Genomic DNA, 25,893 nt, shown 5'->3' with positions numbered 1-25,893 from the left:
TTTATATAGATTTTCTGTCTCTATTGCTTGGTTGTCTGGCAGACATGAATTAAAATGTCTAAAGTTTTAGTAAGATGCAAATCTTTGCAAAGTGTTCCAAAACCTCATGCTGCAGAAAGATAGCTTTTATTTCACAAAATAAAAAATCAATGGCATATTATAAAAAAAAAACTATGCCATGATCAAAAATAAATCTATGACATGTTAAGGATTAAAATCTTTCTGACATTTACATTTGACAAATAAACCACATGCCATTTTATATCAGAAGTGTACAATTCTCATTATCCTTACAAACAGACCTATTTACAATGAGGAGAATCTTTATTATTAAAGTTACAAGGTTAGTGTTCTTGCAATGTTTGTAAAGTTTTTAAGTTTGTGTTTTATTGCATTTATGGATTCACTGACTGTAAATTGAAGTCTTAGAAGACAACTCCAGAAATTATTTTAGTGAACTCAATGTAATAACTTTAAAAAGAAAAATAGGAAATGAAGAACAGATTCACAATATCTGATCAAAGTGTAATGGATAGGGAAGAGAAATAGGAAATAAGAAGAAAGAAGAGGAGAGAGGGGTAATAGGATCTAAGAGGAGTTTTGCCATTGATCCCAATCTTAAGGTTTAATTAGAACATTTTATGATTAATGCTGTTAAGTCAAAGTTTACAAGTAGATATTTTTTTTTAGGAGGTTCAAGCCTCCTAGATCAAAACGTACCTATTGAAATATTTTGTATGTCATCAAGTGATTTATTTTTTGCAGCTCTGGCAAAACAATGAATATCTTACCTGATATATTCTGTTTCTAAACTAGTTAACTTTTGAATATTCCTTTCAAGTAGTACCAATAGTCCCCAGAAAGATGCAGACTGGCAGATAAGTGGACATTATTCTAGACATTTTGACAAGTGATAAATACCTTGAGTAAGAATTTGAAGCTATTGAAGATTTGAGACAGAACCAAACTACCGGTATTTATAAGCTATGGATGGTTGCCAATCTATATCCGATGTTGTTGCATAAGGTTATCGTATCGTGGGCTCGTGGTATTTGTATTTGTATTCCAATCTTTACTGCTCTGCATTTACTGCCCCCTCCCCACATCCATTTCTATCTCAGATCACTTTTTCACTTTTAATTTTACTGCCACAGCTACCTTTTGATAATTACCTTTTTATTGCCACATTTTTATTTCACAGCTTTAGCTACTGCTATCTGCCTCAGCTATTTATCTGCTGGTACTATATCTCCTGTCCAACTTAACATCCACACTGCTGAAACTTCCAGCCCTCTCTACAGGCCTGATTTATTAAAGCTCTCCAAGGTTGGAGAAGATACACTTTTATCAGTGAAGCTGGGTGATCCAGCAAACCTGGAATGGATCTGGTCCAGGATTGAAAACATTTGCTAACAAATAGGAAGTTACTTTTAAGAAATCCATTCCATGTTTGCTGGATCAACCAGCTTTACTGATGAAAGTGTATCCTCTCCAGCCTTGGAGAGCTTTAATAAATCAGACCCTATGTCTTACAACATTCTGTATCTTACAACTACTGTCTGCACTTGCAGAGTCCTGGACTAAATGATCCAGATGCAGTGCAAAACCTCTCTTCAAGTTTGACAGCGTCCAAGATGGCCACTGGTCCCAGGCCTTGATGTTAAAAGAACACTGTAGGCCAATAAGTGATAAGGTGTCCAGACAAAAAAATGGCTAACTGAACTTATAAATTATGGTGACCATACACAAGGCATGATTTAGACAAGGTTGTCATTTCATGGTGTTGATGAAAACGGATAGAGGTAGAATATTACCCATTGGTCATTTTTGGAAATAAAAATTGGTCAAAATTGGGTGAGATTTGTTAATTGTACTGAAAAATGCCTGTTGTTTGAGACCAGCAAAACCAACAAAAATGGACTATGTCCCTCCTCTGTGACTTATTCAGCTGTGTGTATAGAGTTGAACAGTAGGAAGTCAAATTGCAAATTTTTCATTGCAAAGAAATTTACAATCAGCAGGTTTAGGTTGTTACCTGCTTGATGCACAATGTGAATATAAAATATTTTAATGTGTTATTTTAAATAAACCTTTTGAAAATTCTCACTGTTTAGTCTTGAACATATTAAATGAAGAGGGTAAGCACAACAACAATATACATTTTGACTGAGAAATGTATTTAAAAAATCCTCAAGATGACCTCTACAAACTATTATGAATGATGCAGCCAGAGTCATCCATCCTTCCCACCGCTCCTCTTCGGCTACATCTCTTTGTAGTTCTCTTCACTGGCTTCCATTTCACCTTAGAATCAAATTCAAGCTCCGGTGCTTTGCCTTCAAATCCCTCCACAGTTGTTGTCCCACTTACCTTTCTGACCTGGTAAAAAAATACTCCCCTTGCCGCTCTCTTCGCGCCTCCAATAACCTAATAATGACTTCCTCACTCATAACCTCATCACATGCACGGATACAAGACTTTTCTAGAGCTGCCCCGACTCTCTGGAATGGTCTTCCTTGTCCTTTTCGACTTGCTCCTACTTTCTGCTCATTTAAAAGAGCACTCAAAACCCATTTTTCACACTTGCCATCCATCTTTCTTGTCTTTTAAAACCCTCACTATTTCCCACCACTACATATCACCTCTCCTATTGTGTGTTACTTCCCCCACCTCTTAGATTGTAAGCTCTTCGGGGCAGGGTCCTCTCCTCCTCCTGTGTCACTGTCTGTATTCACCTGTCATTTGCAACCCCTATTTATTGTACAGCGCTGCGTAATATGTTGGTGCTATATAAATCCTGTTTATTATTATTATTATTATTAATATTATTAATAATAATAATGACATCCCAGTACACAAGTACAGTAGTTGCAGTAGTTTTTGCACTCATGCTGTGTTGTGGTTTGCTAAACAAATAGTACAGAAATGATATTTGTCTATCGTGATATGTTGCCCCCTACAAACACTGCTGTGTCCTGTATTGATGGAAATGTAGGGGGGGGGGGGGGCACATCATTCAGCGGGCAACACAGGCATCTGACTCTCCTGAAAATGCTGAACACAAAAAGAGTTTCTTGGGGATAGGATTGGAAATATAGGCAGCATAAAAAGTAAAAGTAATACCTTTTGTTCTGCAGGGTATTTCAGATAGAAATGTATAATTTGGCAGGTTCTTTTTAAGGGTTAGTAAAAATGCCTGATCCCCTGGAATTGTTTTTAAATGCAGGATGTACTTACATGATAAATTTCTATTTTTGCACTTGTCTTTAATATTTATAGCCTTAAGTTGTCTTGAGTTTATAGTCTTGAGATGTAATTCTCCAAGTTAAAATAGAATTTAGTATTATGAGGAAGGAAGGAGGATGTGGTAAATGTTTGTTACTTCTTTCCTGGGTGGCCAAGACTGATGTACTCATTGACATAATTATTTCGCTTCTTTATGCTTATCAATAAGATAAAAGTATATACGTGATAATACACCTCTTGGGTAAAGTGTAATGTGTCATCATACATAATTGTATTCGTGTCTAAACTGAATTGCTTCCGTATATCATGATTGTATCGAGTGAGTCTGCCTCACTCTGTCCTGCAATGGCCTACTTGCTGTAAATGGATTATCTCTTTGGCATTCAAGTATAGTTTAAAAGAGATTGAAGATAAGTAGATAAATTGCTATTATGTTAGTGTGTTGGGTTATGGAGTAAGAACTAAACAGATGGTCACCACTCACCAATGATACAGTGAACTAAAATCCACAGAGGATTGAAACAATATTACCCGTATGCATGAAAACATGAAGAAAGGCAACCAAACAGGATTATACAACAAAGGTTTATAAGGTAACTACAGAATGAAAGTAAATCCAAGGTTGTATAGTCCAATGATTATAAATTCATATTCAACAGCAGTGTTTGTGAACCTTTTAATATGGGGGAACCTTTGAAATAACTTTTAGGAAACCCTGATAATTACTATATCCACATCTCACAGTATATAAGTATGTTGGTCAGTAGGAAGAATGCTTCTTACATTGCCAGCCATTGGGAACAATGTCACCCTTACAGATAACCGAACAGATCACTGGTGTCAGTGGTATTTGACCTGGAAGGCTTGAGGAACCCCTAGAAACCTCTGGAGGAACCCTGATTGAGAAACATTGCTCTAGTGGCTGGAAAACTATCTGACACACAACTAGATTCAAACATGTGGGTTGTACTGTGGGCACAATTGGTCATAATATGAAGGTTGAATGGCTAGGCACCAGAATGCATCAATGTCTTTGTCCATCTGATGTATCTGTCACTTGAATCTCCATTCTCAGGCAATAAAAGTATTTTAGGAACAACTATTTAGAAAAGCATTCTATACATTGTGAATGTTTTGTCCGAAGAAGGGGATACTGTTCAATAAAATGTGTTACAATCATCAAATAATCCCCTTTCAAGTATATTCTGAACTAGAATCTATGAATCTATCTATTTCTTAAGGGTGGATTTGTATGGTTTGTAATTGGCTAATGGGATTATTACCATCAAATATAGGGTTCTAGTTATACAACTGGGAATTAGACATTCCCTCAAACATTCCCTTGTGGGGATCTTCCAGATCCATGTGTTTCAATGGCAGTGATTGATTCCCAATATGGAATGTGAGAGAATGTCAGATTTCCTGTTTTATAAATAGAGCCCAAAGAGTTGTCTTAGGACTTTAATTTGAATCTAAGACCTTTTAGGTCAAACACTTATAAACAATCAATTTTACATACATTTTTTTTTTCAATTTAAAAAAAATTGCTTTGCCATAAAGAACTTTTGTGGCACTATACAATAATATACAGTTCTATGCTATCATATATACATTATTTGGGTTTTGGCAATGCTTGAGTTGCTGGCACTTCAACGTGTATGTGAGTGTTGCTCATATATATATATGATGTTGCTCATATATATATATATATATATATATATATAAAAATATATCACACATGTACATTAACATGCTCCAGAAGAGTGCTAAGAGTAGGAAAATGTGTGTTCTGCCATGGTTCTCATCTACTTTGTATTGCTTTGATGTTATTATCAGATCAAATCACAAGTAAAATGTTTTCTCAGCGCTTCCTACTTCCTTTAACTTGAATTTTGTTTCTGTTTTCAGAAATTTCTCAAAACTCCCTGGGTAACTGAGGCCAATTTCTTATCAGCTTTCCTTTAGCCATTTCTAATTTACACTAATTAGCCATTTCTAATCGACTTTTAGATGTCATATAAATTGATGTCACAGAAGAAAATAAAAAATTTTGCAGTAGAGATATTTATATGTCCCCCCCCGGATAAGGCTCTGGATGCCTTTTTGCCATGCTGAAATTTGTTTGAACTTTTTAATGAATCTCAGATTAACTAACTCCTTATTGCCCAACTTTATCACACATCAAGTAAGGTCTTACCTGATTTATGCAATTCATTCAGTGCTCTAACCCATTTTACATCATAACACCCTGTAATAGGCTCCACCCCACAAAAAGAAGTACTTCCAAAGTACTACTGGATTACTAAACCCATTTCCCTTGCCTCAGAGTTTCAGCAACCCTTCAAGCCTGGTATTATAGTCACTGCCTATGGCTCATACCCATTAGTGAGGATTATGCTACTTTTTATATTGGAAGCCTTGTTCTTAGGACTAATTTGATTATGAAAGAGACTAAATCAACAAAACTTAAGCTGATAATTATTCTCACATTCACTTCTTGCTATTCTGTGGTCTGGACTTCTTCATGCAAGGGGTTGTATTAGTATGAATCTGGAGAAATTGCTGTGTAAGGCTAAGTACACAAGTGCAATAATTGTCGTTGGAAAAGATCTTTCATGATCCTTCCGAACGACAAACGACTGCGTGATGCATGAATAAGCACCAGTCTGCTCTATAGAGATGGGAGGGGGAGAAAGATGGAGCAGCACCTCTCTGTGCCCTCTCCCCTTCACTTTCATAACAGTGTCCTTGGATCCGCCAGGACAGTTGTTTGAACGATGGACAATGAGCATTGTACACACACAAGATTCACCATTGTACGTGTGTACATAGCCTTACTGTTTACTGTAATGGAGCATATTAGTGTCAGTGGTACAGTTCCTTAAAGCATTTTTTTACTTTTTATAAAACGGTGGCTAAAACTTTTTTAGATTGAAATAATTAGTTTTTTTTTAAACCAATTGTTTGGTTGTTCGCTAAGCCACTCACTTTAAAATTTCCAGCAAATGTCCTATACAAATACTTACTTTCAAGTTTTTTGATTTGCTTACTTGTTCTAGGTCAGATAAATAAAAATGTTGATGCCATCATGGCAACATAATAGCCAGGTAAACACTTGTATCATAAAAAAGGTCAGTATATGTAGCACCCAGGTGAATTTATTGTATTTGAGACCATTGGCTGTTTTCAGACCCTGGGGATTCTTATCAGGGGTAAGGTTTATATTTGAATGTCATGAATAATTGAATTGGCATGTGTGCGGCTTCAAGAAATGTCTTAATTAGCTTGCAGCCAAGTTGCTGCCAGGTAAAAGAAGACCAGGATGGCATCTGTGAGATACTGCCTAATAAATGTACAGTGCTGCGTAATATGTTGGCGCTATATAAATCCTGTTAAATAATGAATAATAAAATACTGCCATGCTGCAATATTGGCAGGTTGGGACTTCTTAAGAATATTTGGTGACACATTTTAGACAGGAATGGAGGAACAGGAGGAACCTCGGGACCTGGGTGACCACCCAAAAAAACCTTTATGTGAAGTTTATTTAAAGGCAATACTTTATTTATGAATTGATTTAATTTTTCAGGGGACATTGGAAACCTTGTTAAGTTTTCATTGCCGTCCTTGCAGAGAAGAATAACTCTTTATTGGTCATCTTGACCATTGTCACTGGGACTAATGAGAACTTAAGAAGTTTGAGTTGTTACTAGAATAAAGTAGAGGGACAATTATACTAGTAGTAAATGTCTTAAAATGATTTTATTTTATTTAAATATTATTATTATTATTACTACACAGTATTTCTATAGGGCCTATATATTACACAGCTCTTTACAAAGTCCATAGTCATGTCACTAACTGTCCCACAAAAGGGGCTCACAATCTAATGTAATTACATTGTAATGATTTTATTTACTTTGGGGTCTTTAGGGCAGGAAAAGGAAAATCTGCCCAGACACAGATGACAAATGAAAAAGAATATCTGACAAATATTTTAACCATTCCATAATTTATTTAAAACAAAAAAAACATTTTGGACTTTATAAATCCCTTAATCATTTTTTTAGCTTGGCTGTGCTATAGACTCCCAAAAAATTATTATTTAATTTTTTTACCAAGAAAACAAAAATCTTTTCATTGTTGTCTTTTTGCATTTAGTCTGCCGAGTTGTAGCTGGTATATGTGTGTTGTTATATTACAAAGTGTCTTACACTTAATTTTAGCCAAATTTCATATTGCTTTTATAATTATGGATATTTAAAAACATTTTTTCCCCCACCATGATACCCCATACTGTGGATATAAATGTTTCGCCTTTGAGAGTCATCACTTCACACTGTAAATACCTGAACCTCCTTTAAAATTCATAAGGCATGAAAGAGGTATAACAAACACTCTGTAACTCTGCACAGAAAAATGAGTGAACGGTTCAGTATTAATAAAAATGAACACATATTCTGTCTATAAACAACGATAAATTAAGTGGAAATGCTGGATGTGCATGATAAAGATTAAGGAGGCCCCCTGTGGTTTTCTGACCTTGAAGTTCTACCCAGTGACCTCGTATGCATCCCTTCCGTTAGGTGTATTAGTGTCCAGATTATTGAGAATCTCATCAAACTTAGACAGGAGCTACTAACCCTGAGCCTGATCTGTTTAATCCTGAGATAAAATGATCCAGAGAATCATGTGATTTCCAGCTTCTATACTGTCACACATTCACTACTATCCCTGGGTGAACCAGAATTTTGAAGCATCCTAAAAATATAGAAATATGATGGCGACTTACATGCATGAAAATGAAATGAAACTGAACCAAAGCTGAATGATGTCATTTGGAAACATGAGTCGTATTTTCTGATGTTATTAGGAAAATGCTTTGACTCTGAAGTATTTGCTAATGTGTATTTTCAAAGTTCTTGTGGTGGTGTTTCCAGTTGGCAGAGTTTGACTTTGCCTTTTTTTGCAGTAAATACCAAGGGACTCATATGTAAACTTCTTGGCATGACAGTAACTACAAACCATTTCCATTTTTCCGATGATAACACTTGCATGATGCGAGTACTCTTTATGTGAAACATAGTGGAATCCTTCCATTTCTAAGCTGAAATGTTGTGCAGTCTGTGATCATCTGGCTCTTTCTCTCATTTCCTGTACTCGAGTCTCACACTGTTGTACTGTCTCTGAAGCTCTAGATGTAGTAGCTGTTTCTCTCATTTCCTGTACTCAGGTCTCATGCTGTTAAACTGTTTCTGAAGCTCTAGATGTAGTAGCTCTTTCTCTCTTATCCTGTAGTCGGGCCTCATGCTGTTGTACTGTCTCTGAAGCTCTGGATGTAGTAGCACTTTCTCTCATTTACTGTACTTGGGTGTAACGCTGTTGTACTGTCTCTGAAGCTCCAGATGTAGAAGCTTTTTCTCTCATTTCCTGTAGTCAGGTCTCACACTGTTGTACTGTCTCTGAAGCTCTAGATGTAGTAGTTCTATCTCTGTTATCCTGTAGTTGGGCCTCATGATGTTGTACTGTCTCTGAAGCTCTAGATGTAGTAGTTCTATCTCTTTCCTAGTGATGACATACACACATACATACATACATATATACATAGAAATGTAGCTCTGACTATAGCACAGCGCTGTACAAAGATGACAGGTGCACTCACATGAGTCTCAGTCATATGTATGGCAAGTTTGGTTGAAATGTCTCCATAATATTATTTCTATAATCATAAATACCATTTTATCTATTTTATTTAATCACTGAATCTATAGTAGTAGAATCAATACATTTGTATAGTGATGGGGTAAGGCATAACCATACCAAATATAAGGAAATCCTCAGCTGCCTTCTATAGCTTGTTCCTGCTCCCCTTTTAGTCTGCAGTGACATTATATTTTATTACACTGCTTTATAGTCTGAAGTCTTACTATTCACATCAAATGGTATTATGCCAATTTTTATTTTTGCTTTTAGCTATCCTAGCATACCTATCATCCCTTGAGAGTTGCCAGTGTAGTGTGCACGTATGATAGAATGAATTCACAACTTTTTGTATGTGAACTATAAATGTGTTTAGAGCATTTTTATCCTATGAGTATATATTATATAGTTTGTGTGTACAGTAGGAGTGAACAGTAAGTTCATTTTCTCCTTTACAGCAAAGTTTAAGGACAAGGCTGAAATCATGAACAACATGGCCAAGGCCAAAGTAGAATCAAAAGGACTGAAACCCAAAGGTGAGAAAAGAAGGCTTTCATGTTGTTCTTTCATTGTTTTTTGACTTTACACATAATGGACATATTAGGTAAACAGGGAAATTAATTTGCACAGTAGGTCAAGTAGGGCATGGTTTAAATAATACTGATAAGAGACCCCCAAAACTTTAAAGCAGCAGTATTAAAGGATTCCACCAGTCTGTTCTCCACCACGGTTCCTATGGACGCTTCTAGGGACAGATAGTCTTTGCTGTCTCCAAAATAATGGTGTTTTAGGAAAAGTATTAGGAGAAGGAGGGGAAAGTACTGGAGCACTGGAGCAGTCATGCCAAGCTGGCAATGTATCTATACATATGGAATACGGTGTAGGCAACCATTGAAGTGATATTTGTTTTCTTCTGTACCTCGGTCATAAGCAGACCCCATCTTCCAGTGGAAGAGATAATTTTCAAAACTTTGGGCACATTTTGGGGCAGTCAAGTTACTTGAAGAGAAGGTCAAAAGGCGAAGCTAACTTTCCCTAACCAGCAGTGACTGATACCATAAGAGGACTGGTATATGCTTGTATGACCAAGTAAGCGAGAGACTGAAGCAAAACACTATGGTTTAGCTCAGCGGTGATCTCTGCCGATAATATTATCAGTGCTAATGAAATGCTGGTGAAATTTACAGTACCAGTATCTTTGTGGTAGGGTAGATTCAGACCTGCATTGGAATAGAGAAATCCTGTACGGACCCCCATGGCTGGGACCTCGTCAACAGCTCAGTCACTCATACCGCAGTGCTGGTCCTTTAAGTTCAGCACATTTGACAGCTGGCAGCAGTGAGCGGTATTGTACTGCTTACTGTCACCCCTATTAGTTCCCTATGGAGTAGTGCCTCACCAGAGGCAGCGGTTCCTTGGCATTAGAAAATGGTAAATGCTGTGCAACTCCATGGCCAGTGTCAGCATAGCCTTAGAATAATAGTAAGCGTTTGTTAAACTTTTAACTTCTGACTACCTAAATATTTATATTATATTCCTTATATGTACAATGCCAGTTCCGTGTTTTGTATATTCTGGGTGTTTTTCTAGGATATATTTGGCATTAGCTGATTTATACTGGCCTTGTATTGGCATCAATTTATTTAAACATCTGAATAAAGTAGTTTTACAATTCATTGTTATTTTATCTACAAGTATATATCTGGTTTTTGTGGGCTGTTATAATGAAATCCAGTCTAGGGAACATCAGCTAATAATCTGTTTCACATAGTAGAGTAGGGTATTACTTTTTCTAAGCTTACCCAGTATTCCGGAGAATTCAGCCTGGTGGAATCTTTCCTCAATGTTGCAATTCCTACAACATGGTTGGGGGTGCAGCAGACTGAAGATATGGCAGTCACCTTTCCTAAATGCTTTCTGTATTTATTATTACTGGGGTAGCCCAAGTCTTATGCAAATTGCTAAGTTTCATTGATTGTAACCATCCCAAATATTTGACATACAGAGCTAGATAGAGAGTTGAAGATGCAACAGAGGTCACCACCAGACAAGTAGATGTAGAAAGAAGGGAGAAGATGTGGAAAAAAAACATCAACTTTAGCCCAATTACAGTGATAGCAGCTCAGACATATTACTGCCCTTTAAAGCCTTTCTAACGTATCTGTGCATATATGTATGGGGATCCCCATATCCTAAATAGTGGTTTGGTGCCTGAGAACATAGAAGATGGCACTTGGTTGAACAGATGACTGAGTCAGGTGACTATCTTTCATTGATTAATAAAACAAAACAACGCCCCTACAGTATCAATTGAAGATCATTATGGAGAAGTATTAAGTGAATAGTAACACCATCAAGCACAAGGATAAAGCATACACAATAATGGTATATTGCTTGAGCTTTCACCTTAACAAATGACAGCTCTACCTACATTGGGGTTACTGGCAGCTTTTTCTTCGTACTTTGTTGTAGTACCATCTCAACCAGTGCACTCAAAATACCAATTGTGATCGTGGGGCAAGTTTGTGCATTTGTCATTAGCTTCTAATGAAAGAAATCTCATAAAGCATTCAATAGCTTTGGCATTTAGTGGATACGTTAAAGCAGAGGTCCCCAACCCCCGGTGCTGTGGCCGTCTGACAGGTGGGCCAAGGCTCTGGCCGGTGCACACCCCAGCAGGGTCTGAGGAAACACCTCGCTTAGGGGGGGTGCGGCTGCAAGAGCCGTGGACCATGTCTCCCGTACAGATCGCAGGCTCAGGGCAGTGGGCGAGTTGTGTCTCTGGACACAACCCACCCAGGCTCAGACCTGAGATGGGAGAGTGGGCAGGTTCTGGCATCATGATGTCACTCAGGTGGAAGTTTCTTCCTTTTGAGTGACACACACCTCCCCACGCATGCACAGTGCGGAGTCTGTGCATTTAGTGGTCTGTGAGCTTCAAAAGATTGGGGACCACTGCTTTAAAGCATCTAAAGGATTATTGCGATTATTACTGTACTAACATAAAGCAGGCACAGCGTTCTGCCATTAGCCCCCATATTTACTACTTTTTCCATGCTTGACATGCATTATGGGAAAGGGCCTTCCCCCATAGCCTTAGACTGAAGTCCCAATTACATAAAGTTCTGAAAATACAAATCATTTTTCTCTGAACTGACTATCTGACTGAGCTATAGACATTGATTGTGAGAAAGTGTAGAAATATGGACTTACAATTGTTATGTAGTTTTTGAAGAGAATATCCTCATGGTAGTAACAATGTGACCAATGATCTGATTTGCACATTTATCTGCAGATGAGAAGGATGGTGGTGAGGTCCAAAACACGGTTAATGTACAGGTGACTCCCCCCACTGGGTCTGAGCCATCCAAGGATGGAGAAGATGAAGGAGACAAAGATGACACCCAGGTAAGGCAGAGAATTATGATTTACACACAGGTACTTACTAAGAACATTTTCTTAAATTAATTTTCAAGCTCAATTTAAAGCGTTTTTAAAATATGTGATGCCTCTAATATACCATAAGTGTGGATTACACAATACAGTATGAACCGAGCTCAGAAATGTAAGATACTTCAACCGCATCTACATTTTAGCCATAAAATAACCAGAATATATTTTCTGGATTGCCTTTCTTTTTCGATATTTTGCCAGGATATAGTGGGAATTGGTGTTTTGGCATTGTGTCACTAAACCCTGTGCCCGTGTCATTCAGGAGCCAGAAACCTATTACTTATACAGTGGGCAAAGTCTAGTTTAGATGGTGGAATTGTATTGTAATTTCCTTAAGCTGGCAAACATTAGATGTTTATGTAAGGTATATTCATACACAAACAGTGTGGACCTGAAGTCCATAAAAAGTGCTGGTATTTGTTTTTTTATTTTTGGGTTGCGATTCTCTGCATTTCTAAAAGTACAAGTAGTAGGATTAGCTGAATGGAGGGACACTTTTCAACAGGCCAGGTTACACTACTTTTTGGAGGGCAAGGGAAGCTAAAACTAAGAGCAGTTACTCCAAGTGAATGGAGCATCTATCTCTATTGCAGTACCACTATTCATTGTCAGAAGCCTGAACACCGGGGAGCAAAACTTGTTCTTAAAAAATATGGTTTCATATACCTGGCTGTCAGGTTTCTACATTTTTCTGTTCTACGCTTTTTTTTTATTTATAAATAAGCTGCTTTGTCTCCAAGGTAAAAATAAAAGACAAAAGTTGCAATGCTGTGTGAAAATAGTATCCAAATACAATAGGATTTATTTGTAAAAAAAAAAAAAAAAAAAAAAAAAAAGGTGAAAAACAAAAAAATATCCTCTCTAGTTCTATATTTTCCTCTTTTAGAATTCTAATCTTCACTTTAATTATCCCATAGTTATAAAAGTGGGAACAGGTCTTGTTTTTTGTTTGGATTTTGCAAGTTCTCCTCTTGTGAGGGTTACACTGGTTTCCTCCCACATCCCAAAAACATGCACTTAGGTTAATTGGCTTCTCCCCAAAAAACTGACCTTAGACTGTATTAAAGACATATACCTATGGTAGGGACATTGGATGGTAAAGCACAGCTGGTGTCATGACTATGAACTTTGTAAAGCACTGCGTAATATGTAGGCGCTATATAAATACTAGTTAATAATAATAAACTCATTCTGGCTGCATCTCTCCAGTGGTAGTAGACTTGACTGAAGCTTTGTACTGGTTAATTTTTTGTAGTTCTTTTTTGTGGATTGGCATCCAAAACTGGATTGTAATTTAAAGGTGAGAAATGATTCAAATCTTAAGACTTTAGGTTTAATACTTTTGGTACTTTCATTTGAATATAAAAAACACCAACATTACACACTTTGAAAGGGACCTTTTTCTGATATTTTGGTTCAACGACCAATCTAAATGCAATAAACATTTACACAGACAACAGGAGACTCCACGTATAATACACATACTTTATATTATAGAATGTTTTGGTAAAATAATGAAACTGGATCATCCTGTTACATCTACACTCAGGTCATCATTTTCTTCTATTTTTACATATTAGATTAAACAATTGCTTATATAGAAATAAATGCAAAATTAGGAGATAAATCTTTGTTTTCATAGGTGTAGGGAAAGATATAAGAATCAGATTTCACATGGACAGGAGGTGCACCCTCAGGTTTCCACTCTCACTTTAGTAGTTGGTGTTTTTTGCACATGCCCCTTTAGTCCGATGGCAATGGATGGTCAAGGGAGGCTTAGCTGCTATACAAATCAGTGCATTAAAAAAAAACACATCACCTAATTTTAAATATAATGTAGCCTTTGAAATTTACAGCAGAAAGTGTTTTTAGTTTCAGTTCAGTTTAATTCCGTTTCCCCCTTCTTTTGCCACCTGCCAGCTGTCTGATTCCTAATGCAAACAAAGCAGATGCAGATGGTGAGAGCGTAGAGCGACCACACCAAACTTTATCAATTTCATAAACTTTTAGGATGAATTGCTCCACCGTACCTTCAGCTGCAGGAGTCAGTGAGTGACTAGTGGAAAGAATGGTGTCAAACATAAAATATTAAAGCAGCTAAAAGGTTTCTTTTTTTTATGCTGTAATGGGTAGATGTCATAAAGGCATACTGTATTAGCTGCAAAACACCCTAAGCAATGGCCACAAGTGATGCTGAGCATCTGTAATTGAACAACCCGAAATGCAATGAATGAAGATAGAAGGCCAGGTATGGTAAAGCTGGAGAGAAAAGAGCTAGACAAGAAGATGCTGATCGTTCTGATACCAGGAAATGTAAGGGGATGTATCTGACTTCCTGCATAATCAATATCAGCTCAGCTGAGGAGCCAAAACTAAAAGTTAGTCAGAGTTCAGCTTTAAATTTGTTATTAACAAAGGAAGAAAGTTTGAGATGTGACAAAAGGTTTTACGCCAAAAAGTTCCTAAAGGTGACCATTTTTTTTTATATTTCAATTTTTGCTACATAGCCCATTGTTCATGTTTTATATTGTTCTTTAATGTAACAATTTTTCATGTAACAGTGACCAAATGAAATTAAAAAAAATGTAAGGGTGAGAGTTGAATGTCAGTGATTTTCTATTCTTTGTTTTTCTTTTTTTGAAAATATAAAAAATCTAATTTCTTTTAATAACTTCCAATGAAAAAAAAAACAAAACACTTATTTGGTTGTGCTTTTAAAATAATCCCCCTTGTGACACATATTTTTTAGTTCGTTTGTACTCCTACAAAGCTGTTTAAGTTTCCTGGTTCTATAATAGTCAGCATTATTAAAAGTTATGTATAGTGATGTGTGGAAGGCCACCTTCTAATACAATATTTGATTTACAGAGGAGCACAGCAGAAGCACCCGATGGAGGTGGATCCGGAAGCAGTGGCGATGACAGTGATGATGAAGATGACAGTGATGAGGATGACAGCTCTGATGATGACGATGAGGAAGAGGACGAAGAAGAGGCAGATGAACCTTTATCTTTAGGGTGGCCGGATACCAAAAGAAAACAAATAACCTACTTGTTTCTCCTACCTATTGTGGTCCCTCTCTGGTTAACAGTGCCCGATGTTAGAAGCCCGGTAAGGTATTTCGAATGAAAAAATGGAAATTGTCTCCCATTACCAGTGTGCATTCCAAATTTCTAATTTGAAATTCCTCTTTTGATGGCCTGCCTTTCTTTGTGGTACCTTCATCTACTAATAATTTGCTGGTAAATATAATATGGATGGAATGTTTCCATTCTTTGCTTTCTGCAAAACTAAATACAACAAATTACCTATTTCCTAAAAGAAAGGTTATGTTAGACACTAACTAAAAGTAAACATCGCTCTATAGGTTTTTCTATAACCTGAAAAAGGGGAGGGGAGATAACTAAAGAAAAAAGGTGGAAGTAAAGGGAGAGAAACATAAAAGGGGGACAATGGATAAAAGGGGAACAGGAAAGCAGCCAAAAATAGTGAAGTGGAAAAATGTATAAACTATGACTTTAGCGTTAAATCGAGTCAAGCGACAGTGACATGGGATAATCGGGTATAACAGAACTATATTCTGGACAGTGTTTGTAAGTCAACAATTAAAACCAGGTTTTAGTGAACTGTGCAGAAGCCCTTCAATGCTGCAGTCAGATCTTTCATGTGCATGATCTTGTTCATTCTGGCAAACCACTGTAAATTTACCATTACAGTGGTAGAGGGACTTATCCTAAGTAGAGAGATACAGAGCTTAGCCGCATTAACTAAGTGAATAAGTAAAACATTTTTTATATCTTTTATAAGACAAAGGGTTGAGATGAAAAAGAAGAAAGAGCGGATCTTGTGGCCATGAATTATTCTGCAGACCCCAGACCAAAAAAAAGTCAATTTGAGGCTTGACAAAAAAAAAATATGGAGAATGGTCCCTGGTTCAGTTTGGCACGTCCAGCACACTCCAGATACAGATGTGAAAATTCTTTGTAGTACCTCAGAAGTCCTATACCAGCGGGTCAAGAATTTGACTCCTGGTAATGATTGGCAATGGAAGCTTCATAAGCAAAAGCACCGATTGTTGAATGAATAAGTAGTTGGGAGAAAGAGGTTCATCATTTTTCTTCTTGCTGTTCTGAGTCTGGTTGTTGGGGAAATTTTCATGCTGGTTTTTAGGACTACGTTTGGTTGACAGAAGGGTTCCAGTTTTTATTTTTACATGAAAAGTTCATAATTGGGAGAATAGAAGTAAGGCTAAGTTTAGACATGCGTCAGGATCAAGTGACTCAACTTCCTGAGGCTGGTAGCCAGCTGCTTGGTCACTCACATGGCACATGTGTAAAAATTGTAATTGCTCACCACTTCCCCCATTCATTCTTTATGGGACTGCCATGGGTAGAAGTTACATGTTGTGGTCAAGGAAGAGGTTTGTAAGTCAACCAGTAAAACCAGGTTTCATTCAACTGTGCAGAGGCACCCTTCAATGCTGCAGCCAGATGGCATAAGGAAGCGATAGCCATACCGCAACCTGACCAGTCAACAAACTCTTATTATAATATACATTGTTACACTCACTACACTCTGATCCAGGAAGTTTATGTATTTTAATGCTCTGTGTATACAAGAGGAAATATAATCTTTCATTAACATCATCCCTGACAACTTTACAGAATAAATAGGTAACAATTCCAAACTTTTTATCATTTTTCATTTTTAGAAATCAAGGAAATATTTTGTCTTCACCTTTATGGGCTCTATTATGTGGATTGCTATTTTCTCATATCTCATGGTCTGGTGGGCACATCAGGTGAGTACACAGCACAATATATTGAATGTTACTGAAGTATTCTTTAATATATTAATTCAATGAACAACAAAAAATGTTTAACTTATTTTTTTACATAATAATCACCCTATTAGTATTGATTACCATGTTACAACAATGATTACCATGCTACAACAGCACATTTTAATGGGTTGGATAGTTTAGGCATCATTTTAACACTTCTTGAAGCTGATGTGTTGGGAGGAGGGAAAAATAAGCAAGCATGGAAAGTCCAAATAAATTCTTATAGAATACATATAATAAAGGCATACAATGCAGGATCATGCATTTGATCCAGTTCAAAGGCCTTAGCTACCCCTGAAGAAGCCCATACTTGGCAAAACGCGTTAGGTCTGCAAAGCTGCGCGTAGAATATTATGTTCGTTATGGGACTTGCAGTAGATACACATTTTATTGTGTGTGTTCACATCAGGTTTTTTATTTGTCTAGTGCTAACCTGATTGACCTTTGAACTGGATCAAATGCATGATCCTGCATTGTATGCCTTTGTATAAATAAATATGTATTCTATGAGATTATATATTTATGTATTATATGTATTCTATGAGAATGTATTACTGAATACAAATTATTTGCCAAAAATAATTTTCAGGGTTTTCTTATTTTTCATTATATGGGGTTGGCACCATCCCTATAATGGGAACTAGGATTATGTATATCTAATATTTATCTACTATCAAATCACATCCTTCTTTCTTTTTATAAATGTGTTTGCCAGAAGACTATTTCAGATCATCACCAATGCATATCAGGGGTGTTCCTGGCATGCAATGGTTAGTATATGCCAAAGGGAGTCAAAGTAAGAACAACCAAGGAACTAGAGGAAAGACCAAGGTTTATTGATGCATGAGGGAAAGGGAAAGTTAGCTTGTCTGGTCTGATCCTGCAAAAGAGTTACTAAAGTACAAATTGCTGAAAAATGTTATGCTGGTCAGTGGTGTGGTGTCAGTATACAAAGTACATTGCAGCTTGCTACGTATGATGCTGCATAGCTGCAAACCAGTGTGCCCATGCTGAACCCTAATTACCATCAAATGAAGCTTCAGTGAGGAGGCAGGCATCAGGAGAGAGATAGAATGAATGGAAGAAGGTGGCATGGTCTGACAAATCATGTGTTCTAGGGACATATATGTTACCTAGGGAAGACATGACAGCAGAATGCATATTAGGAAGAAGGCTGGGTGGCAGTCAGTGTGACTGTGTTGCTAATGTGCTAGATACCACAGGACACCTCCAGATGTTCTGATCAGTGTATATTTTGCATGAGTAAATGATGGTATTCTAAAATAGAATTTTTATATCAGCAAGCAGGAGACTTCTGTCCTGTTGAAACCTATACATCTTGAAAATTCTGTATAATTTCTTTAAAATCATAAAGTTCTCTATGTATAGTTACATGCCATTACAAAGTATGCATGTATTCTATTTTAATGAAAGCTAAACCCACAATGATTTAGGTTGAGAGGGAAGGAATCAAGTTTAAGCTCTTCTGGCATGGTCCTCTCCTCCTTCTGTGTCAGCAGGGGCGGACATAGGGAGTCGCAATGTGTGCCACACCATGGGACCCCCAAGTCAGTTCTGCATCAGGAATCACTGTTGGCTACAACCAGTCAGTGTTAGAAAATTACATTCTGACATCACTAAAAGTTCACTAACTGGTTTCACTTGTTGCCTGGAATTGCTCCCCTATAGTAATATAGAAGAAATCTGCTACTATCTGTTCTGTCTTTTGACCAGGTGGGTGAAACCATTGGCATTTCAGAAGAAATTATGGGACTGACCATACTCGCTGCTGGCACATCAATCCCCGATCTTATCACCAGTGTCATAGTGGCAAGGAAAGGCCTTGGTGATATGGCTGTGTCCAGTTCTGTAGGCAGCAACATATTTGATATCACTGTAGGGTGAGTATTTTTTCTATTATTATTACACAGTATTTATAGCACTTATAGCAGCACTTTACAAATTCCATAGTCATGTCACTAGCTTCCCCTCAAAGGAGCTCACAATCTAATGTCCCTACCATAGTCATATAGCATTACCACAGTCTTAGGTCAATTTTAGGGGAAAGCCAATTAACTTAACTGCATATGTTTTTGGGGTATTCAGAATAAATGCATATAATTCACAGCCTTGTGCCTGTATCTATCTTGTTCCCTATAGTGATGCTGTCTGATGTAGTTCTGTGCCTCTTTAGCATTACATTCGTGTTACCACAGCTTCCTGTTTCCAGGAAGCACCCTACCACCCCCTCCCTGAACTAGCATTTTAATTATAGCAAAGCGTGAACCAGAGAAGGTAAAATTTAAGCAGATTAAGCTTCAGCTTAAATTGTGTCCATTATACACTGCACCGTAGGAACCAAATAAGATTTAATACTTTGCTAGAAGATGACAGCAGCAGAATGAAACTTTGTTATATTTCAGGGAATACAGACAATGGTGTTGCGAACCGCTATTAAACAAATATCAATGTATCACTTATTTGTTGGCAGGTTACCGGTCCCCTGGCTCCTGTTCTCGATGTTTAATGGTTTCAGCCCTGTGGCAGTCAGCAGCAACGGCCTGTTCTGCGCCATTGTCCTTCTTTTCCTCATGCTTCTCTTTGTTATATTCTCCATCGCTGCCTGCAAGTGGAAAATGAACAAGTTTCTGGGATTCACCATGTTCACACTGTACTTTGTGTTTGTAATTGTCAGTGTGATGCTGGAGGACAGAATCATTGTGTGCCCGGTGTCTATTTAAGCCCATCCACAGCACCTATAACCCATAAACACCTTACTGCGCCAAGCATAGGTCATCATCCATCAACTGTCCCGTCATCATCAAGTGATAACACGTGTGGTATACACAGTCATAAATATATTTTCTTATTCTTATTTTTTTATATACACATATTGCTAACTTACCTAGTAGCTAGCAATATACCAGACTAGGAAAAGGATTCTTACAATTTAGCCTAGACCAGCCATTCTCAAACAAGGTTTCTTGAGCAGAGGCTGATTTATCCTCCATTTGTTGGTGTCTGCAGAACTCTGGTGCCACCTGAAAGAGTAATCAGTATAATACAGTTATTTTTTTTTTAGCTTTCTGTATGGGGCCATTCTGACCACCATTGTACAGGTTGGCATCTTTGCATTGACCACCAGTGCAACGTCAATATTTTTTTTTTTTTTTTAAGCAGGGGCTCCAGGAGACCTCAAATTTGTATTACAGGGGTAAAAAGATTGAGAAAGCCTGGCCTAGGCATTCCTTCCCTGAACTGTACCCAGCCTGAGGCTTGGACTATGCACACAAATGTTACATGCTCTTGTTTAACATTTACCTGTACCACCACCATTAGACATGTCTGCCAAGAAATATGTGAATTCAGTTGATAATTTTAAACATATTAAGTAAACTTAAATTAAACCATTGTAATGGTGATTCTTTTATGATCATATTATTTTTGAAGGCTATATAAGTCTAGCTATCTATATATAACCAAACTATATATATCAGTAATCGTGAGACAGCGCAGGGAGGTAAATCTGCAAAAGAACTTGATTTTTCATGTGGTAAAAGGTCTTTACTGGTTTGATTTAAAGTTTGCTATACATTATTCTCATTTAATTATTCAAAGGACTTGCTTCAAATAAATATTAACAATGGACTGAAATCATTAGATCGTTCTGCCACACACAACAAATTATGCAGTTTATTCTTTGGTTTGCAATGTATTGAAAATCAAATCAATCACTATATAAATCTTTCAATTAATAAAGTTAAGTTTTTGTCAATATCCTCCAAAAACTGATCAAAGAGATCGTTTAGGAGGTCTGAAAAACCCGTCAGATACTTGAAGTTTTCAACCTTTCGAATTCTGGTCGATCAAATTCAGGAAAAAATAATTGATTTATAGTCAGAAAGATGCATAACTGTGTATTATAGTGCGCTACGACTAGCTCACTATACCAATTAGCTGTTGGGTACTAACTTTATTTTTAGACACGAAGTGCCAAAGCTGCCCTGTGTAATGAGAGCACAAATAAAACATACACCATCACTATACATTTTATTTTGTTACCCCTTGATATGTAATAACTGCACATAGATGATCAGTTTAACATGGTAAATGTGCATCGGGTCCTAACTTTGTATTTCCCCAAGACAGACAGAGACTGCAACTGATAACTTCTGGAATGTCCCCACCTCTTCCTTGTATCCTAGCAGAACAAAGGCTATACCACATTTTCACTGTGAGCACTGCTACAGCTCCCACATATATGCCCACCATTCAGGATATCCATAGGGTATATGACAAGGAATGTCAGAATATTCCCACAATTGCAGGAGAGGCTTGTGACTTATAGCGAGGGTGATGACATGTAAGGTCTAAATACGGCAGAATTCTTTAGGATGGAGAATGTGAACTAAGGGTGGGAAGTGATTAGAAGGGTAGAGTTGAGCTCTAATGACCTCTTGTCCTGGAGACAGATCACATACATACATATGCACACCATCACATTCAGAATACATCATGTTAATGCTTTAAAATCAATGTAATAAAAAATGAAAAGAAAACAGTCCAATTTTAAAAGACGTTTAATAAAATAAAAGCAACATAACAAAAGGTCACATGGTAACAACCATGAACAGTTTATACACATCACCAGTAAACCAATTTCAGAATTACTGTTTCTCACAGTACAAACATTCGGTTCCTGGCAGTGCCTAAGCAATTGTAAACCAAAAAGGGATTTGTAGATTCTAGGACAGCAGACTCAAACTGCTCACCTCTGCTTTATATAACATCTGCTTGTCAATGTACAGTACATGCTGGGTATAGGCAACCACAGCACTGAAACAGAACCACATCACCCATGATGCCTTTCAGCAACATGCCTAAAATCTGCCTACCTACCCTGTCTAAAAATAGACTTTATAAAGAGCGATGGAAATAAAACTGGAGCAAAAGTGGATTAGTTGTCCATAAGATTTCATGTATTGGTCAAATGATGAATCCTGACAAGATGCCCTGTGTAGCTGCTGCACCTTGACTCCAGTTTTCTTCATATCAGTCTTTGTAAAGCGGCTGCACTCTCTTCCACTACGCCATAAGCTTTCACCATTGAATCTTAAAATAGAAATGTCCGACCAAACTAGCCTCTGAACATAAAAATAAAAGGGAGTTCTATCATAAAATCCATCTTTTCTCAGTAAATTGTTTTTTTGGAAATATTACAAATCTACAGAATATACACGACTGGATAGTACCATCAGGTTTGAGTTAATAAAGAATGAAATAAGTGGGAACCCTGTCTGGAGTAAAGTATTCCTTGGTCTTAGTCCAGTTTGAGGGAATGTCAGTAATAGTTATTTCTTACAGTATAGAAGTGAAGTATGGGGTCGGATAATTGTGTTATATTCTAGCACAGCACAATGGGACTTTTATTGCACAGACAACCTGTGTTTTCCAACTATTTAACCGCTATTACAGTACAGCATTTATAGTGCAAAGCGAAGACCTAATATAATCTGTATCGTTATTACTGGGAATGTAATAGCATTGGTTTAAGTGCACTAGGATTAAATACATCAGATTTCTGATCAGCAATAATAATGTAAACAGCAAGCCACCTGAGGGTTTTGGGATAATGATCTAAAATGACAACAGTCGGGTCATCTGGTCATAGCTGTTCATCGTTGAACACCGCCAGTTTAGCCATAGTCATAAAAAAATTAAAAAAAAGATAAAGTAACAGTACTCCTTGCCAATGACTGTCCCGCTATGGCAGTCCATGCCTGTTCTTCCAGTAAGTGCTCACATGAATTTAGCTGGTTCGGCATTTACAACCAGCATTAAATATGTTTAAACCAATTGGATTTCACATTTATGTTTCAGGCCCATAGTATATTATTGTTCATGATTGTTTTCACATTATACAAACTGCCTCATTTGTACATGGAAGAATAACAACTGATTTGTTGTACCTCATAAGCATGGGACATATGCCAAAGATTAAATGTGGAGGACAAATAAAAAAAAAAATAAAAAAAATTGGAGGTCGATACATATGTGCCACCCTAGCCTTGTTAGCTCCAGAGGGGTCTCCTCCATCACAGCTAAAGCTTCTGCATCATTCAAATCCAATATCCCTGCAGGGTTTGGATTTAGTGTCTTTATTGCTGATCCAACACATAGAAATAAAGGGATCAAAGTTTAAATAATTTATAGGAAGAAAAAAAAAATGGAGGCCACCTGAAGCTGCTTATGAACCGCAAATCTTCTGATCCGCTGGCAGCTTCTGTATGAAGGTTGCTCCCAACCTAACTAAAATGGGCTGAAATGATTCTTTTTTTCAAATAAAGTGTTAAGTAGCCAAAATAACTTAAGAGATGAAAGAATAAAAAGGAGCCCACCAATGGGGCACAGCAACATACGGCTCATAACACGTTCTCCACTCTGTACCCTGTCAGAAAATAAAATAAAACCATGACATACTAGGCATTTTATACCTATTTTACACAAAGATTTTTTTTGATAACATTAAATATAAATATTCTGTGTAAACTACAACACTCGGAATGATATTGATCTCTCGTCTTCCTGGACCTGAACTTCAAGCATAAAAAAGGCCAGGCTATCCTGCCTTTTATACCACGATTCTCACGCAGGACTTTTCTAGCCGTATTGCTTGTTCACAATGCTGGATCTCAATAGACACACAGGTGTCGAGATCTGCCATTTGTCACCATAAAATGATGAAGGACCATAAGACACTCAGAGGAACGGCTGACCGAAGGTCCTCCTGCATTCTGTGACACCTGTGCTGGGTGGACGGTCACAGATTTGAGTGCACTTCACCTGCTCAGGGCTCAGCCGGTCATAAGCAGCTTTGTATTCCCGGTCGAATACATCTGGAGAAGAGAGCAGACAGGTAGCAAGTATGTAATATAACATTAATATATGAGATAGGAGAATAAAGAGAAGCACAGACAAAGAAGAAGAAAAACTATTCTATAAAGCAAGGCTCAGCAAACTTTTTTGGCTAATAGGCCATTTTAGGAGGTCAAGATGGCACACTAGGCCGGACTCTTTTGAGTCCCGCGCTGATGGCCCCCACCAGGAACGCCCCTGAAGGGAAATCCCTCTCCTCCACAATGCACACGGAGGAAAGGGAATGTCCCCTTACCCCAGCAGCAGAAGTGTTAACGCCGGCCGCCCTAAATAGGGAAGGGAGGCTTACCATGGAGGCTGAAGAGCCGCAGGTTGCCGACCCCTGCCAGCCAGGATTAGGCCGGATCGCCCAGGGGGGCATTAGCCCAGAACCGCTGTATCTGGCCTGAAGGCCCAGAGTTTGCCTACCTCTGCTATAAAGGATCAATACAAACTATCATGAATAGGAATGTAGAGTTCTTGTGGGTGTCATCTTCTCGTTCCCAGAAACACTACTATCAGAATTATATATTAGAAGGTTTAGTCTGATGGTGTCTGATACTGGGTGCACAAAACAGACCAATCTTGGGATGAGGTTACGTATGTAAAATATTTATTGGTTACATAGAATAATTTCAGCATTTTTAAATTTTAGAATACACTGCTTTGAGTTAAATTTCCTGGTTTTAGGTCAGATTTAACAACTAGATTTTTTAAAAGGGGCAATAAACTTTTTTACTTCATTTTCATTTCAGATTGCCACATTAATAAAATGAAATCAGTGATCAGTGATTGATTGCTGCCTTTTAATTACCCTAAATTAGAAAACAGGAACTCTGTGCACTTAATTGTAGTACTGACCACAATTTTTTCTAGATTTATTGCCACTGTTAGAAATGTAAGGGTAATGGCTGCTTACTGGTACCACACTACAAAACAAGATGGATGACACAAACATTATGGATCTCCATTTTAACATCCATCTTTTTAAGTAGGAAATGCTAAATGGTGATCAAAAGAGTGGTGATGTTTTTCATTGATCACTGCTTTATTATATTTGGCTAAGCCCGTTTACCCTTTAGACAAATGAGCCCCATAGTAATGTCACTTATAAAAGCTTTTTGCTTTTCTGGTATTTCTAGTTTTTTTCATGCTCAATAACTGGAATAAAACACCTTCACATAAGTACACCACATCCAAAAATATTCTGTGCAGTATGTATGAAGTGATTAGAAAACACAAATCTCACCTATGTCAATGTTCTCTCTTCCCAAGGCAACAAGAGACAGGAAGAGAATTTCTCTGTATAGACTCCTACAAAGCAAAGAAAACATTAGTGAAATCTGAAAAATACAAATATTCATCATACACTTCAGTGAAGCTCGATGGTATTACAAACAGATATTGCACGGAGCCACAATTTTCCAGCTATTATGTGTACTTTGTTGTCCACAAAAACAGGACAAAACTGCAATGTTATTTTATTTTCTGTACAGTGCTTCCAAGATGGAATTGGAGTCACAAGTAGAAAGGTATAAATATCTCCTAATCATTACAGTACCTCTGCCGTGTTTCTTTGTGACTGTGTTGCAGGGACTCGAGAATTTGGCTCATGGGCCCATAAACGTTGTTGTTCTTGATGCTCTTCACTAAGCCTTGCAGGAGCTCCTGATCAACATTTCTTTCTTTCTTCTGTTGTGCAAGAGCCAAGGGATGTTCCTGGGCTGCAGACAAAC

General features: G+C 37.4%; 2 protein-coding genes across 3 annotated transcripts in view; one reads left to right on the top strand and one right to left on the bottom strand.

Annotated features, from left to right (window-relative positions):
- Positions 1-20,397, top strand: part of SLC24A1 (solute carrier family 24 member 1) — a 35,764-nt gene extending 15,367 nt beyond the window's left edge. Inside the window, exons 5-10 of one of the 2 annotated variants that reach the window (XM_072402614.1) lie at positions 9,405-9,482; positions 12,242-12,354; positions 15,268-15,510; positions 17,111-17,200; positions 18,977-19,143; positions 19,734-20,397. In XM_072402614.1, the coding sequence (XP_072258715.1) occupies positions 9,405-9,482; positions 12,242-12,354; positions 15,268-15,510; positions 17,111-17,200; positions 18,977-19,143; positions 19,734-19,983 (941 nt within the window). In that variant the 3' untranslated portion in view covers positions 19,984-20,397. The remainder of the gene's footprint in view (positions 1-9,404; positions 9,483-12,241; positions 12,355-15,267; positions 15,511-17,110; positions 17,201-18,976; positions 19,144-19,733) is intronic. The other variant, XM_072402615.1, reaches the window with a different exon arrangement.
- Positions 20,398-21,804: 1,407 nt separating this feature from the next.
- DENND4A (DENN domain containing 4A) overlaps positions 21,805-25,893 on the bottom strand; it is a 75,007-nt gene continuing 70,918 nt past the window's right edge. Inside the window, 3 exon segments of the mRNA XM_072402618.1 lie at positions 21,805-24,138; positions 25,407-25,471; positions 25,719-25,881. Coding sequence (XP_072258719.1) covers positions 24,002-24,138; positions 25,407-25,471; positions 25,719-25,881 — 365 coding nt within the window. The 3' untranslated portion in view covers positions 21,805-24,001.

Source organism: Pyxicephalus adspersus, chromosome 2, assembly GCF_032062135.1.
Source record: "Pyxicephalus adspersus chromosome 2, UCB_Pads_2.0, whole genome shotgun sequence".
NCBI lineage: Eukaryota > Metazoa > Chordata > Amphibia > Anura > Pyxicephalidae > Pyxicephalus > Pyxicephalus adspersus.
Note: the sequence above shows the minus strand (reverse complement) of the source record. Positions and strands in the feature narration are given on the sequence as shown.